We start from the raw sequence: 14,192 nt of genomic DNA on the forward strand, positions 1-14,192 counted from the left end.
TTTACCGTTTCATTTGAGAAATCTACCGTCATATCACATACACAGCAGCTGCAAGTTCTTCACGGCAACCCGTCAAAATAAAAGTTTAGTTTAACGTTAAGAAACTGTGTCAGAATATATTACTATTTAGCAGTCTTAAGAATCAATGCTACTACTTCTTATAAATATTAATAAATCTTTATTTTTAAAAGAATAATACATCTGTTTTATTTTAAATTTTAACAGTAAACCTCTGTTGTGCAGCACTTTGTTTGCCAAAAAATAAAAGGGTTTAATTTTCATTTGATTAGGATAAATTAAATTAATGTTTTATGCCTTCATCTGATTACCAGAAAAATTAAGAACATTTTATAGGGCCCTATTATTGTTTAAAAAAGGACCCTATACAAAAAAAATAATAGGTTTAAAATACAGGCATGTTGTTCTTAATTTCTTTTTATTAATTCACCATTTGTAAACTGATGTTTACTGTTCATTTTTTAGAAATATCAATAGCATTTGTATTAAAACTATATTCACTGAATGTAATAAAAAAAAAACGAGAATCGAATCAAATCGAGAGCTTGCGAAATCGAAATCGAATCGAATCGGGACATCTGAATCGATACCCAGCCCTACTTTGAATCTGTTTAATAAGCATCTGTGGCATTATTGTTTTCGTGCCTATATTAACAGTTTACAACATTCACACGTTGCAAGATAGTACAGGTCAGTACAGATATATATTTCCATTCAGTAAGTCTGAATGAATCCAGAGAAATTTGGTAGTTTATGGCTAAACTTTGGGTTTGAATTGTATGTAAATTTAGATGCCATTTGGATGTAAATTGGCTTGTCTTAAAGGGATAGTTTACCCAAAAATGTAAATTGTGTCATTAATTACTCACACCCATGTCATTCCAAACCAGTAAGACCTAACTGCTTTCATACTGTTTTTCAAAAACTGCTTTTTCAAAAGGCTTTTCCATACATTTCAAGGCACTGTGTGTCATGTTTATATGCCAGGCTGGATCTTTTTTTGTTATTGAATGTCTAAATTTCAGGATTTTTGGACTGGTCTTGAAATGGATACAAGGCTTGAACAATGGATGTATTGTGTTGTGACAATAGAGATGCAGTCATGGTCAGTGAAAAGCTCACCTGCTCCTCGCTCCAAAAATCTCCAGTCAAAGGTGGACAATATGTACAATAATAATTTACAATTATTATTATTAATAAAAGGTTTTTTTTATTTTTTTACATACATACATACATACATGTAAACACTGTATTTCATTACATTATGATACTGCTATTATGAGCAAGGCTATAATGGGGGAAACACCTGAGCTTTTTCTGAAATAATACAGTATCCTTTTTCCTCCTTTCTCTCCTGCTTTCTGTAGGTAGCTGTAGCAGAACAAGTAGTGGTAGGGCTTTGCTCACTGTACTTCTGCTTTGAAAGCTTGCCACGACTAAATCTTTAGATCCTTCATGGTATTAATAGACTGCTTAAGCTGTTTAAAAGGCCTGGTTTCCAGAGAGCCTTGCAGTGTCATTCAAAGGTTTGCCCTTCCTTTCTGATCCTGGGTCACGGCCACAAACGTACTCCCAGGGTCCTGTGAGGAGCAGCAGCCCGCTATAGCATACTGTCAAGAAACACCCATTCAGTTTATATCCTGTGAATTTTAGCGATGACCATGGGCAACAAGATAGTGATCATTTTGTTATCTCTTGAGTGTCTCTGAAACTTTGGCTAACAAATACATGTCCAGCATGTGAGTTTTGATGCTGTTGTTCAGTTAAAATGGATGGTAAATAGACCAAATCTGTGATTGTACAGACTTTTTTTTTCTACAAAAGTAAAGTGTCTAAAGCTGAAGGTCAGCTTCAGTATGTTAACCATTTCCCTCAAGGAATTTTTTGAAAATCGATCCTCTTATTGTAATCATCTCAGACAGGGCGTTGAATCTCAGACTGGTTTTGCTTACTACAGAAAAACAAAAGTGAGAGTGAACATGAACGGTTGTGTTTGTTGGCTCTGGAACAGACATGAGATGCCTATCGTAGCATTATGAGTAATGCTTTGACAGCTCATGACACTAATTTGCTCAGCGTTTATGTGAATTTGTGAAAGTCTGTATGTAGATAGTATTTCAGTACATTTAGAGTACATATGCACGTGTGAGCATGGCCTTCAGGGTACACAGATAACTATAAAGATAGATAGATACACACAATATAGTTATATTTATTACAATTGCACAAACTGTGCATTGCTGTAATATCAGCTGATATTGTATATATTTAGTGGAGAAATTTAGTGCATAGTTAATTGTTTATGCTCATTTGCTTTATTTTTTACCTTTTGTTTTAATTTGACCTTTATGGTTATTTAATTCCTAATTTAAAGTTAAGTTTAAATCACTAATAATTTATAATATCAACACTGGTAAATGTAATCTTTAGCAAATTTCAGAATATAAAAATAAATTTTTATGCTGTACATAATTCATAAATGCATAAATTCAGCATTTAAAGTGGGTGATTTTTATTAGTTTATTTTTAATCATTCAAACAAATAGTATAGCATTTTAATATCTGCCATTTATCAGTTTTCTGCCATTACATGAAAACATTATTCGGCTCATCAGTATTGGCTATAATGTTAATATTTCTGGCCAAAATACCATACAGTTAGTGTTATTATTGTAAAATCATGGTAAATGTTTGTAAATGGAGTGGTGGTAGGGGTTTCTTTTAAAACTGTGCATTTCTTCTGTAAGTTTGTGTCCATAACTGTTTGACAGCATGTAGTGTTTGTTTTGGTGTGGTTTAGCATGCTAACTCCCTCTCATCTCTTGAGTTTAACCTAGCGTTGCCCCTCGGCACCATCAACCTACATTTCTTTCCATCATTCCTTCTCATCGCCATCCTCTGTCACACTTTCCCCTCAAATGCTCCTCTCCTAACTTTCCACCTCCCCTCTTCAGTGTTTCTTTTTCTTTTCCCCCCCTCCACCTCTAGTTCCCTGGCCGCTAATCCCTGAGCGCTAGCGTTAGCGTTGGCCGCATTTCTCCGTGCGCTCTGCGGTCGTAGTGCTATTTTTACCCGTCACACTTTATCATGTCCTCTTGGGTGTCTTCCTCCCTTCCTGTTAGTCTTTCCTTCCTTTTACACACTGTCAGGTTCCCGGCTCTCAGTGCAGTCCTTGTCCCATCATGATAAGATTAGAGTGTAACTGGTTCTCAAGGATCATACCATGCTGGTTAACATCATGATAGTATCTCATCCTCAGAGTTTATATGTGTGACAAGAGGTGTGTTCCCTACAACGAGCAAGGGATGTTTCACCTGGCAAAATGTGTATTAATAATTATCTTTATTCAGCCCTCTACGAACACCTTGGCAATTGAATCGCCAGCAGGTGCGTTGCACATCCAATCAGATGAACTGAAACACAGCACAGATCGCTTGGCGGAGAGTGAAACTCTGATGCGCTCAGTCAGAGTGTTCGGCGAGTGAAAATATATCTGAGCTAAACTTATACTTAGCCTCCAACTCACACTGGCGAGTAAAATCTGAGAATTTATTAGCAATTGGCTAATATTAGACATCATTTAGTCGCCCAGAGTGAAGATTTAGTCGCATATGCGAGTGATTTACTCGCAATGTAGAGGGTTGTTATTATTATTATACATATAAATATGTATATTATTATAATTTAATATGTAGTAGTGAAAATTTTATTTATTTTGGCATTGCAAATGCATCAAACACTGTATTGTATAAGACTGTTAGACCATTTACTGCTTCTCAGCATAAAATGCTTGTGTTCTGGGTGGTTTCTAGGGTTTTTAAATGGTTTTGGCTTGACGCTTCTTGGCTGAAAACATTGAAAGAGCCTTTTTTTATCACCCCAAATATCATAAATCCTATCACTAGTAATCTAAGGCGATATAAGGAAATATGATTTGAGAGATCATTCATGACCGTAGCACAAACAACAGTATGCTCAATGAATTGACTAATAACTTCAGTTATTCAAAGAAAGTGTGGTATTTTCAGTTTAATTTCAGTTTTAGTAAAAATTTGTAGATTAATATTTTTTTATGCTGATGAATAAAAATGATTAAATATTCGTACTGTTTGTGACGAGAGGGGTGGGGCCAAGAGCCGTGGGAACGGAGCGAGGCCGGTGGAGTAAATGCTAATGCACGACACCTGCGCCACTCACTGGTCTCGAGTCCCACGGAGGAGCTCCGGAAGGATAAAAGGAGGAGGGACGACAGTGTTGGACGAGAGAGGACCAGGCCTGGACTTTATTTTGTGTTTTGTTTTGTGTGCGGCAGTCGTCCGCGAGGGGCTGCCGCTTTACTTTCATTTTGTGTTTGTTTATTTTATTAAAGTTTTGTTTAAATGTAAAAAAAAAAAATTATAATAATGTAACACAGTTCGTAGGCACGGGAAGAAGGAGGCGGGAACCGGCGAACATTTAAAGAAAACTTTAATGAAATAAACACAAAATGAAAGTAAAGCGGCAGCCCCTCACGGACGCGGACGACAACAATAGGACCCCTTTAACTAATGTGCCAAACTTGAATCCTATTGCAAACTAAATGAATTGTTCTAGTTAGTTGTGCCTGCAGTCACGGGTACCCTCATGATTTCATCGAATAGTAAAGTGTACAATTAGGTGGGTCACAATGTCCCTGAGATTAACCTGCATCTATCCTTTCTAAAAATGGCTAAATACACCTTGGTGATTCAGTACTGATGGATATATGGCAGTCTTTGTTTTGTGTTTGGAAGGTCAGTTAGTCCAGTGATTCCCAACAACTAAATCAGTTTCAAGGGGGGCTTGAAAAGATTTTTATTTTCTGTTAAACCTCTAAAAGATAAATAATAATGTGTTAAAGACATATTCATGATTTTTTTTTTTTCATTTTTAAGGAAATAAAACAAACAAATAAAAAATATATTTAGATAAGTAGTGATACTGCTAAATAATTTACAGTGATGTATAAGTTAAAGAGAACGCATTTCTGGTTTGGTGTTGATGAAGTGGTAGCCTTGGGCCTTGGGATGAAGTTGGGCCTTCCTGATGGTACTGTAGATGTACATACTTACCAAAAAAAAAAAAGATTAGCACAGTATAAAGGCAGATGAAAATGTTTGTGTGAACTTAAGGTGTTTTTGTGTGTTTTCTGCTTTTCCTTCCAGACTGTCTGTTCAAGTTGTGTCCAATGAACAGGTACTCAGCGCAGAAACAGTTCTGGAAAGCAGCAAAACCTGGTGGAAACAGCACCACAGACACTGTACTCCTCAACAAATTACATGTGAGTTCAATATGTACCACATTTTGGTTTTGTGGATCCAGGCTTATGCCCCTTATGGAAGCTTGTTTTCACCACGGGATGATAAAATAAAATAAAAAATAATAAATTGAGCTAAATTGAGCTTTGTAAAAAAACAAAACAAAACAAAAAAACCCCCAGAAAAAACATGCTGTTAACATTTTTTTAATTCTGTAGCAAAAAAAAAAATTTTAATTGCAGGACACAAACTCGCATTACGTAAACTCGCAAGGAGAAAAATGTTTTGTGAGATTAAAAAGTCACAGTTATCTTTTTATTTTTATTTTTTATACCCTGGTGGAAACAAGTTTCCATACCCCTTTTTACTGAATCTTATTGAATCTTTAATTAAATTGGACTTAAATTAAGTGTAATTTTTTTAATTAAATATGACAGTAAATATGGTTCATTTTCATTACATATATATCAAATAATTCATTTAAATTTTGTTTTATAAACTTGTCTAGACCTTTCATTTATGTGAATTTATATACAGTATTTGTTGTCATTTTATTCTGCATTTTCACCTCTGTTTTTCAGCATGCTGCTGATCTAGAGAAGAAACAGAATGAATCAGAAAACCGGAAGCTGCTGGGAACGGTGATACAGTACGGAAATGTTATTCAGGTAGGTCAGCCAGCTGGCAGAGGTATCTCACTGTGCCATTGAGGTCTTGGCAGGACAGAAATCCATTGTTCGGTGTTATTTTAGTGTCTGTGTCATTGAGCTTGCATTCATAATTGTTCTACATAATTTATCATAATGTAAGACTGTGCCATGTGACCTTGAGTATGTTCATGTGTATAGCTAAAAGGGTTCCATGGGTATACCAGCTTTTCTACATAATGTTCCTTGCACTATTAAAATCGGACATTTGTGTGCTTTCCATTTTGCAGCTGTTGCATTTAAAAAGCAATAAGTACCTTACGGTGAATAAACGACTGCCTGCTTTGCTGGAAAAGAACGCCATGCGTGTGACGCTGGACTCGGCTGGAAATGAAGGCTCCTGGTTCTACATACAGCCCTTTTACAAACTACGCTCCATAGGAGACAGTGTGAGTGAAAAAACACAGTTTAAAGGGGTCATATGATGCGATTTCATTTTTTCCTTTCTCTTTAGAGTGTTACAAGCTCTTGGTGCATAAAGAAGATCTATATAAATGCCTTTACTGTCACTTACTGTCAGTTTAAGGCATCCTTGCTGAATAGTGTTAAGTTATGATACTATTGTGGATGTTGCAGTCAACATGGGACTGCATTATATCCTACAACATCTAGACAATTCTCCCTTTACACCAACGACTGCACCTCTACTGACTCCTCTGTCAAGCTCCTGAAGTTTGCAGATGACACCACAGTCATCGGCCTCATCCAGGACAGTGCCGAGTCTGCATATACTGTAGAAGCGAGGTCGAGCAGCTGGCTGTCTGGTGCAGTCTTAACAACCTGGAGCTCAACACGCTCAAAACAGTGGCGATGATTGTGGACTTCAGGAAAAGTCATTCAAATTCCTTTTTTTAAATTTTTATTACTGACATCAAAGTTTTTAGCAGTAGTGTATGTATCATGATACTTGTTGCCCAAAGGCAACTTCTGCAGAGGTGAGCAGCAATGAGAAATGTTGTCCTGCCAAATTATATAAATTCAGTACTCTACACTTGCTTTCAAGCAGTCTCAGGTGCAATTCCTTGGTGTAAGGCTGAATTTAGAACTAAATAAATGGAACTTGGATTGTCAAATGTACTCTGCTATGCACCAGGGGCTCTAAATGGCCTGAGCTGTAGCTACAACTTTTAACCATCTGTAAAAGATGTAATCTAAACAGAACCAGACATAAAACAGTCTTCGTTTGCTCCATTAGATGTTGTTGTATGGGGGCCATGGGGTATCATCCGCTGCTGACCTCTGGGGTAAAGCGTGTTTTTACATCAGCTTCCACTGACTGTTACATGATGTCAAAGCTCACAGCATTGAATTCCCCTGCTAATGCCATTAAAAATGGCCTCTGTGGGAGAACGCCGCTGATACTAAGCCTCCGTAACAGAAAGCCCTGACAATACTTTGAAACTAAACGGAGCCTGGTCTTATATAAATAACTGCAAAACTGTGGCACTACAGTATATTAACTTAAATTGGGTTGTGTTGAGCTATACAATTTAAAAGCAGTTAGTGAAATTATCTAAATGAGCTTAAGTACAGTACATTAAAATTTATTTATTTTGAGCTTAGTAGATTGTAGTATAGAACATACAAATCTGTTGTATAGATGCGTTATTGGATTTTTTTGTGTGTGACAGTCTGCCAGACTTAAGTTGTACAGTTGCATGGCAGTAATTTAGTTATAAAGTTGAAGTTTCAATGTCTTCTAGGTTAGGGTGGTAGAAAAACACAAGCATTTAGTTGCAACACTAAAAAAGATAAAACGTAAAAAAAATAAACAATTTATGTTTATTAATAAACAACCATAAAAACAATCATAATAAAAGACGAATGAATAATAGTACATTGTATCCTATCCTTGTTTTTATACATTGTCTTATGTTTTTTAAATTATATTTTCTACATTGTGTTGAACATTCTATTTCTGATGTTTTTATTATTAATTTTTTTGTTAAATTTAATTCTACGTTCAGAAGGTCATAAAAAGCATTTCACTGCACATCGTAGTGTATGCTTGTGTGTGACCAAAAAATAAAATAAAATAAATTATATAAATTTTATTCAAATCTATTCAGTTTATTTAGTTGCTTGCTTATTTATTTACTTTTTTTCCCCCTGGCTTTACCATAGAAGTAAAAGTTGTTGACGTGACAGTCACATAAAAATTGTGAGGGACAGCCTGTCATTGCTCGTGCTACAACCACAAACAATTTCTTCACAAAATATGTTTTAATTTTGAGCTTTTTTCTCTTTTAGGTTGTTATTGGGGATAAAGTGGTTTTGAATCCCGTAAATGCAGGACAGCCTCTACATGCCAGCAGCCATCAGTTGGTGGACAATCCTGGCTGCAACGAGGTTTATCTGCTTTTTCTTTCAGTTTTATCCTTTTGTGCATTACACCATGTAGTGTGAATGTATGTAAATAACACTATTAGTACAATTCTGCTCTTAATGGCTTTGCAATAAGTGCTTTAAATGGAAACGGACTGTCTGTAAACCAGCGCTAAATTAACTTCTGCTGCATAAAACTGGAATTAATGTCCATGCAATTAGAACATCCTGAACCCAGTGTTAGTGTGAAAGTTATTATGCTATGATAACACTAATTTAAGAGCCACTTTCTCTGCCAGAATGTCTCTGCATTGTGAATGATTGTTTTTAGTAAGTGCTCATGCTCAAAAAATACCATAGTTTGTCTTATGACACCCCCTCCTCCCTTTGTCCTCTCCGTTCTCCTCAGGTGAACTCGGTGAACTGCAACACTAGCTGGAAGATTGTTTTATTTATGAAATGGAGTGACAACAAGGAAGCCATTCTTAAAGGGGTAGGTGCCTCACAGACACATGACATATTTTAGAATTTGATGTTGCTAATTCCTTCTTTCTGGTTGCTAAGGGTGACGTGGTTCGGCTGTTTCATGCCGAGCAGGAGAAGTTTCTCACTTGCGATGAACACAGGAAGAAGCAATATGTGTTCCTGCGAACCACCGGCCGCCAGTCTGCCACCTCTGCCACCAGCAGCAAAGCATTGTGGGAAGTGGAGGTGAGTTGCATGTGTTGTCCATTAAGAAAATCTTCACAAATTAACACAACTTCATTAAATGGCCTAAATATTTTTAATAACAAATATAAAATAAATTAACAATTTTTAATAATTCAACAGACCGGAGTCAATTATTCCGCTTATACTACAGTTGCCACACTTCACATATTGTTCAGATGATATATTTCAAGACATTCGCCAGGTTTTTGACCTTAAAACGCTCTTGTGTGTAAGATTAATTTCTTATGCATCTCATCCAACGCAGGCGTTGTTAATTCCAAAACGTCATTTTAGACCTAGTAACGGAGCCGTGAGCCATTGATAGCAGACTAATTCAGTTAATAATGAAGTTATTAGGCAGAGAGAGAGTGAGAGAGGGAGGGAGAGAGAGAGAAAGATAAATAGAGTATGTGCTCTCCATACATAATAAAATCAAAATTTGTGGCAAAAACATAGAAGTCTTTTTTTTTTAAAATCTTTTGTTTACTAAATTTATTTGCTTGGTCAGTATCGTTGTGGGTTTTGGTTCTTTTGCTGTTGTAGGCTGTAAGGACCTTTGAAATAACTAAAATCATTTGCCGAAGTGATATGAACATGTAATGGGGTCAAGACCTGCCTGGAACTACTTTAGCTATGCGTTTCCCTGAAAATAATTGCACACCTTCGAACATTCATCAGCCAATCAGATTCAAGCATTCAGCAGCCCCATAGTGTATATATATATATATATATATATATACACACACAGTCATGGCCAAAAGTTTTGGCAGTGACACATTTTGTGTTTTGCAAAGTTTGCTGCTTCAGTATTTGTAGATTATTTTTCCACATGTTTCTATTTGGCATTTAACCAAAACCCATTCTAAAAACACAAAAACTTGTTTATGGGTTTTAGGAGTTTTATTGTCATTTTGAGTGAACGGTCTCTTTAAGTATCTCATATGCTAATTGTGACATTCCTCCCAATCTCATATTTCAGGTGGTTCAGCATGACCCGTGTCGTGGTGGCGCTGGTTATTGGAATAGTCTTTTCAGGTTTAAACACTTGGCCACAGGACACTACCTGGCAGCAGAGGTGAGTGAGGTATGTTCTACTAGCTCGGGATCCTCCCTCAGCTGTTCCCAGATCAGCACTAACCTCTCCCACTGGGTAGGGAACCTTACTAACTTCCTCTAGATTTTCTCTGGCTAAAAACTGCAGTCTGTAAGATTATCAGCATTCCTCTGAATGTTTCCGTCACAGCCTCAAACCTGCTCTGTTAGATGCCAGACTGGTTAAATCGTACATAGTGCAGCTTTAATCACTTCTGTGGTGCTGTTCTTTGAACGTGGCTAACTTGGGTAGCCAGAGATGTTTAAGGATATTTTGACATAAACCTGGGAAAAAATTAAAAATAAATTAATATATTTACATTTAGACATAAATATATTTACATTTAGACACACATATATATATATATATTCTCAATCACAGTCCTTTTTTACTTCAAAATTTGATGCATTTCATAGGGAAACAGGATATACAATGGAAAAAAATGATCAAGGAAAAAACATCAGATCATTATCAGCCAATACTTTTGTATAGCCAATAATTTTGATATTGGAATTGGATTGGTTGTGAAAAAATAGTATCGGTGCATCCCTAGTTTTTATTTTAGTTTAATTTTAGTTTAGTTTTAATGTAGTTTTGAGATATGCTTTTGATAATTTTGTTAGTTTTTTTTTTTGTAAACGAGTATTTATTTTGACTATTTAGGTTTAATTTATTTTTATGTCATTTTTAGGTTTTATTTATCTTCAGTTAGTAATGTTAGTGCTCATTTTCTTTTAGTTAAATTTTTCATCTAATATTTATATTTTATTTAATTTCAGCTTCATTTCAGTTAATATAAAAAAATACTTTGACCTGTTAATGGTAATATTTTTTCTTAGTAATAATGTACACCAATTATTTAAAGTGGGCCAAGGAACATATATTAAGAAAGTAAAAGGGGTTAATTTTTAAATTGTGTGCATAAGCCTTAAATAAGGGAAAGTCTTGTATTTATGTCAAGTCTTGAAACATATCTCTCTAACCAAGTAAGCCATACTCACAGATCAGGACCCTGACTTTGTGGTTTTATTAGGTTGTGCCTAATAAATCAATCAATCAATTTCCTGATCAGTTGCCTGTCAAATAAAATAATCTGATTTCCTTTAGTATTTTGAGGACATTTTTGGTGATTTATCTGTCCACAGGCTAATCCTGACTATGAAGAAGAGTCACAGGAATCACGTTCATCTGTAAGTAGTTATATTTCTGTTAAATAGTTGGCATACAATTTAGGTGTATTATCAGCTTATCTAAACTGCTGGCTGAATTTTTGTCTCCTGTTCCAGGTGGCAGATTTTTCACCCTTTAACTTCCAGGTACTGTCAGACAAAGCTTATGTAGCTTCATCTTCATGCCAAAGGCCTTTAGTACTGTTCCCTATAATACTCTTTGCATAGCTCCACGTATTCTATACAGTATGTGTTTGTGTTTTGTGCAGTTTTGTTTGATTTTATTGCTCATTATAGCTTTAAAATGTGGTTCTGTACATGCTATGATATATCAACAGCATTTGTGGGCAAAAGTCAGTCACAGTGTTATTTTAGTATTATCTATAGACTATTTTACAATTTATAAATATTTTGAATTGGCTTAATACTTAAAGTTAATACTTCAACCTTAATTTATTTCAGTTACTTTTCATATCTAATTAATTTTCATTTAAGTTTATATATTTATTTAAATTACTGAAAACTATTTTTATAGTTTAGTTTTGGTTTTAGTTAACAATAACAACACTGGTTACAATGAAAGTAATGGGGGAAACACATTGAATTAAATGTTAAAACACACATTGTTTCGTTTTGTTTAGCTACAAAACATGAAATGTAAATGTAAAATCCCTACCAGCCTTTTTTGTGTAAAATTCAAATATTAAAACTGTTATGATTATATAAAGTGAACCCTGTAACTTTTGCATCATACGTGCATGGATGCAGAAAGGTGAATATTTACATCCAAAGAGAAAAATCCAAAACATAGGAACTGCACTGACATATTTTAAGGAACAAATAATGCAATTGTTTTAACAAAGATACAAGCTTCACATTTCTATTTTTAAAACCTTCATATGCATTACAGATTTTTTTAAAATAAGAAAATCAGGAACAAGTCAAAATAATAATAATTTAAAAAAATGATTTTAGGGCGTAAATGCTGTTGAATCTAACTTGAATTGAACCCCAGAATATTTCTTTAAGACAAATTCAGTTTAATTTCAGAAAATAAATGCACTATTTAACTTAAAACAAATAAATAAAAAAGGAAGTAATTGAACAAATTTTTAGCGATTTTTTCATATTGAATTTATAGTTTATTTAACAGTTGGGGTGCAATAATTTCTAGGATGTATTCTTTAACCAACCACAAGGTGGCACTATAGTTAGGAGTAAAGCAGTTTGAGCAGTGCAGCTCATCGCCTGTAGGTGGCAGTATAACACCTCGACTCGCTTTAAGCGGTCACTCCTGTTGCTAGTGTGCATGTCCTTACTAAGCTTTGCTCGCAATTCTCAATTTAATAATTGTTTCTTGATGACAGACCCTTTGCACAGGTTTGTGACATTCTGTGACATTCTAGTGAAAATTTCCTGAAATTAACCAAGAACAGCAGTTAGCTCTATTGTTGACTTAAAAAAATGCTAAACTTGTTTTGCTGGAACACACATATACTGCACTGTGAGACTGATCAAGAGATTTCATATTCTTCTTTGTCATATTCTTGTATGCTTTGAGGAATTTCAGGTCACATGCGAAGTTGTAAACATGTCATGAGTCAAAGATTGTTTCATCGGCTAATGGCATCACTTAAGACCGGTTTTATTTCAGTCACGTAATCCAGTGGTTCCCAACCCTGGTCCTGGAGGCACCCCAACACTGCACATTTTGCATGTCTCCTTCCTCTGACACACCAATTTCAGGTCTTGGAGTCTCTACTAATGAGCTGATGACCTGAATCAGGTGTGTTTGATTAAGGAGACATGCAAAACGTGCAGTGTTGGGGTGCCACCAGGACCAGGGTTGGGAACCACTGACGTAATCAATAAGCCGAGCGAAGTGTTGTGTCTCCATGGTTACGTGTTCTCCTCTCTCCTCTAGCTTGACTCAGAGCATGAAGTTCTGCGAGCACGTCTGCGAACGCCCAACGAGAAGGTCATGTACACCCTCGTGTCTGTCCCCGATGGCAATGACATCTCCTCCATATTTGAGCTGGATCCCACCACCCTCAGAGGAGGAGACTCCCTCGTACCCAGGTACACATTGGACCATTTTTGGTTCATACCATTAAAGTCGCTCAAGGTATAACCATCTCTAAATCCTGTACAGATTTAAATGTTACAGTTCAAAACTGTATATGTCATTAATTGATGTAGTGATACTATACAAACCTACCTGAACAGCCTTAATGTGCTTTGTAGAAGGCTATATGATGAATTATGAATGAACAGAATTTTGCATTAGCCCTGGATTTTAAACAGGGGGGGTAACACAAGTGACAAAAATATGAATACAGTGTGTGTGTGTGTGTGTGTATATATATATATATATATGTGTGTGTGTGTGTATATATATGTGTATATATATATATATATTACTGTTGTTTTTAATTTGCTTGTCAGTGTAAATTGTGAAACTTTTACATACACAAAAAGTCTGATTTGTGTTCAACTCCAAAAGTATGTCTATTGCCTTGTAAAAGAAAAAATTACATTTTACTTTTAATTTTAGACAATATTTTGTCTACATTTATATGTAGAATTACACCTAAATTTAATCGAAGTAAAAAGCCATATTTGATAAGGTTTACAGATAAGCAACAAACCAAACAACCAATGGATGAATTATAATTTGCTTGAAGAAAATGTTAGCAGTTTTAAGTTTATTATAATTATTTGTACTGACTATTTACTATGATATTTTTCAGGGCATTTAAGCATGTTTCATACCCAAATTCTCATTACCTTTATGCAAAAAATAGTGCTTTTATTATTTAGTAGTGATATATTTTTTATATATTTTATTAGTTAATAAGGATATATAAAATATTATATATATATATATATATAT

The 14,192-nt window shown here is 35.1% G+C and overlaps 1 protein-coding gene across 1 annotated transcript in view; it reads left to right on the forward strand.

Annotated features, from left to right (window-relative positions):
• The window catches only part of LOC107718227 (inositol 1,4,5-trisphosphate receptor type 1-like), a 159,589-nt gene that overhangs the window by 25,206 nt on the left and 120,191 nt on the right, over positions 1–14,192 (forward strand). Inside the window, exons 4-13 of the mRNA XM_016525222.1 lie at positions 5,202–5,317; positions 5,876–5,962; positions 6,232–6,390; positions 8,252–8,350; positions 8,736–8,819; positions 8,891–9,037; positions 10,017–10,121; positions 11,276–11,320; positions 11,417–11,446; positions 13,224–13,424. Coding sequence (XP_016380708.1) covers positions 5,202–5,317; positions 5,876–5,962; positions 6,232–6,390; positions 8,252–8,350; positions 8,736–8,819; positions 8,891–9,037; positions 10,017–10,121; positions 11,276–11,320; positions 11,417–11,446; positions 13,224–13,424 — 1,073 coding nt within the window. The remainder of the gene's footprint in view (positions 1–5,201; positions 5,318–5,875; positions 5,963–6,231; positions 6,391–8,251; positions 8,351–8,735; positions 8,820–8,890; positions 9,038–10,016; positions 10,122–11,275; positions 11,321–11,416; positions 11,447–13,223; positions 13,425–14,192) is intronic.

This window comes from Sinocyclocheilus rhinocerous, unplaced genomic scaffold, assembly GCF_001515625.1.
Source record: "Sinocyclocheilus rhinocerous isolate Xijiao unplaced genomic scaffold, SAMN03320098_v1.1 scaffold1111, whole genome shotgun sequence".
NCBI lineage: Eukaryota > Metazoa > Chordata > Actinopteri > Cypriniformes > Cyprinidae > Sinocyclocheilus > Sinocyclocheilus rhinocerous.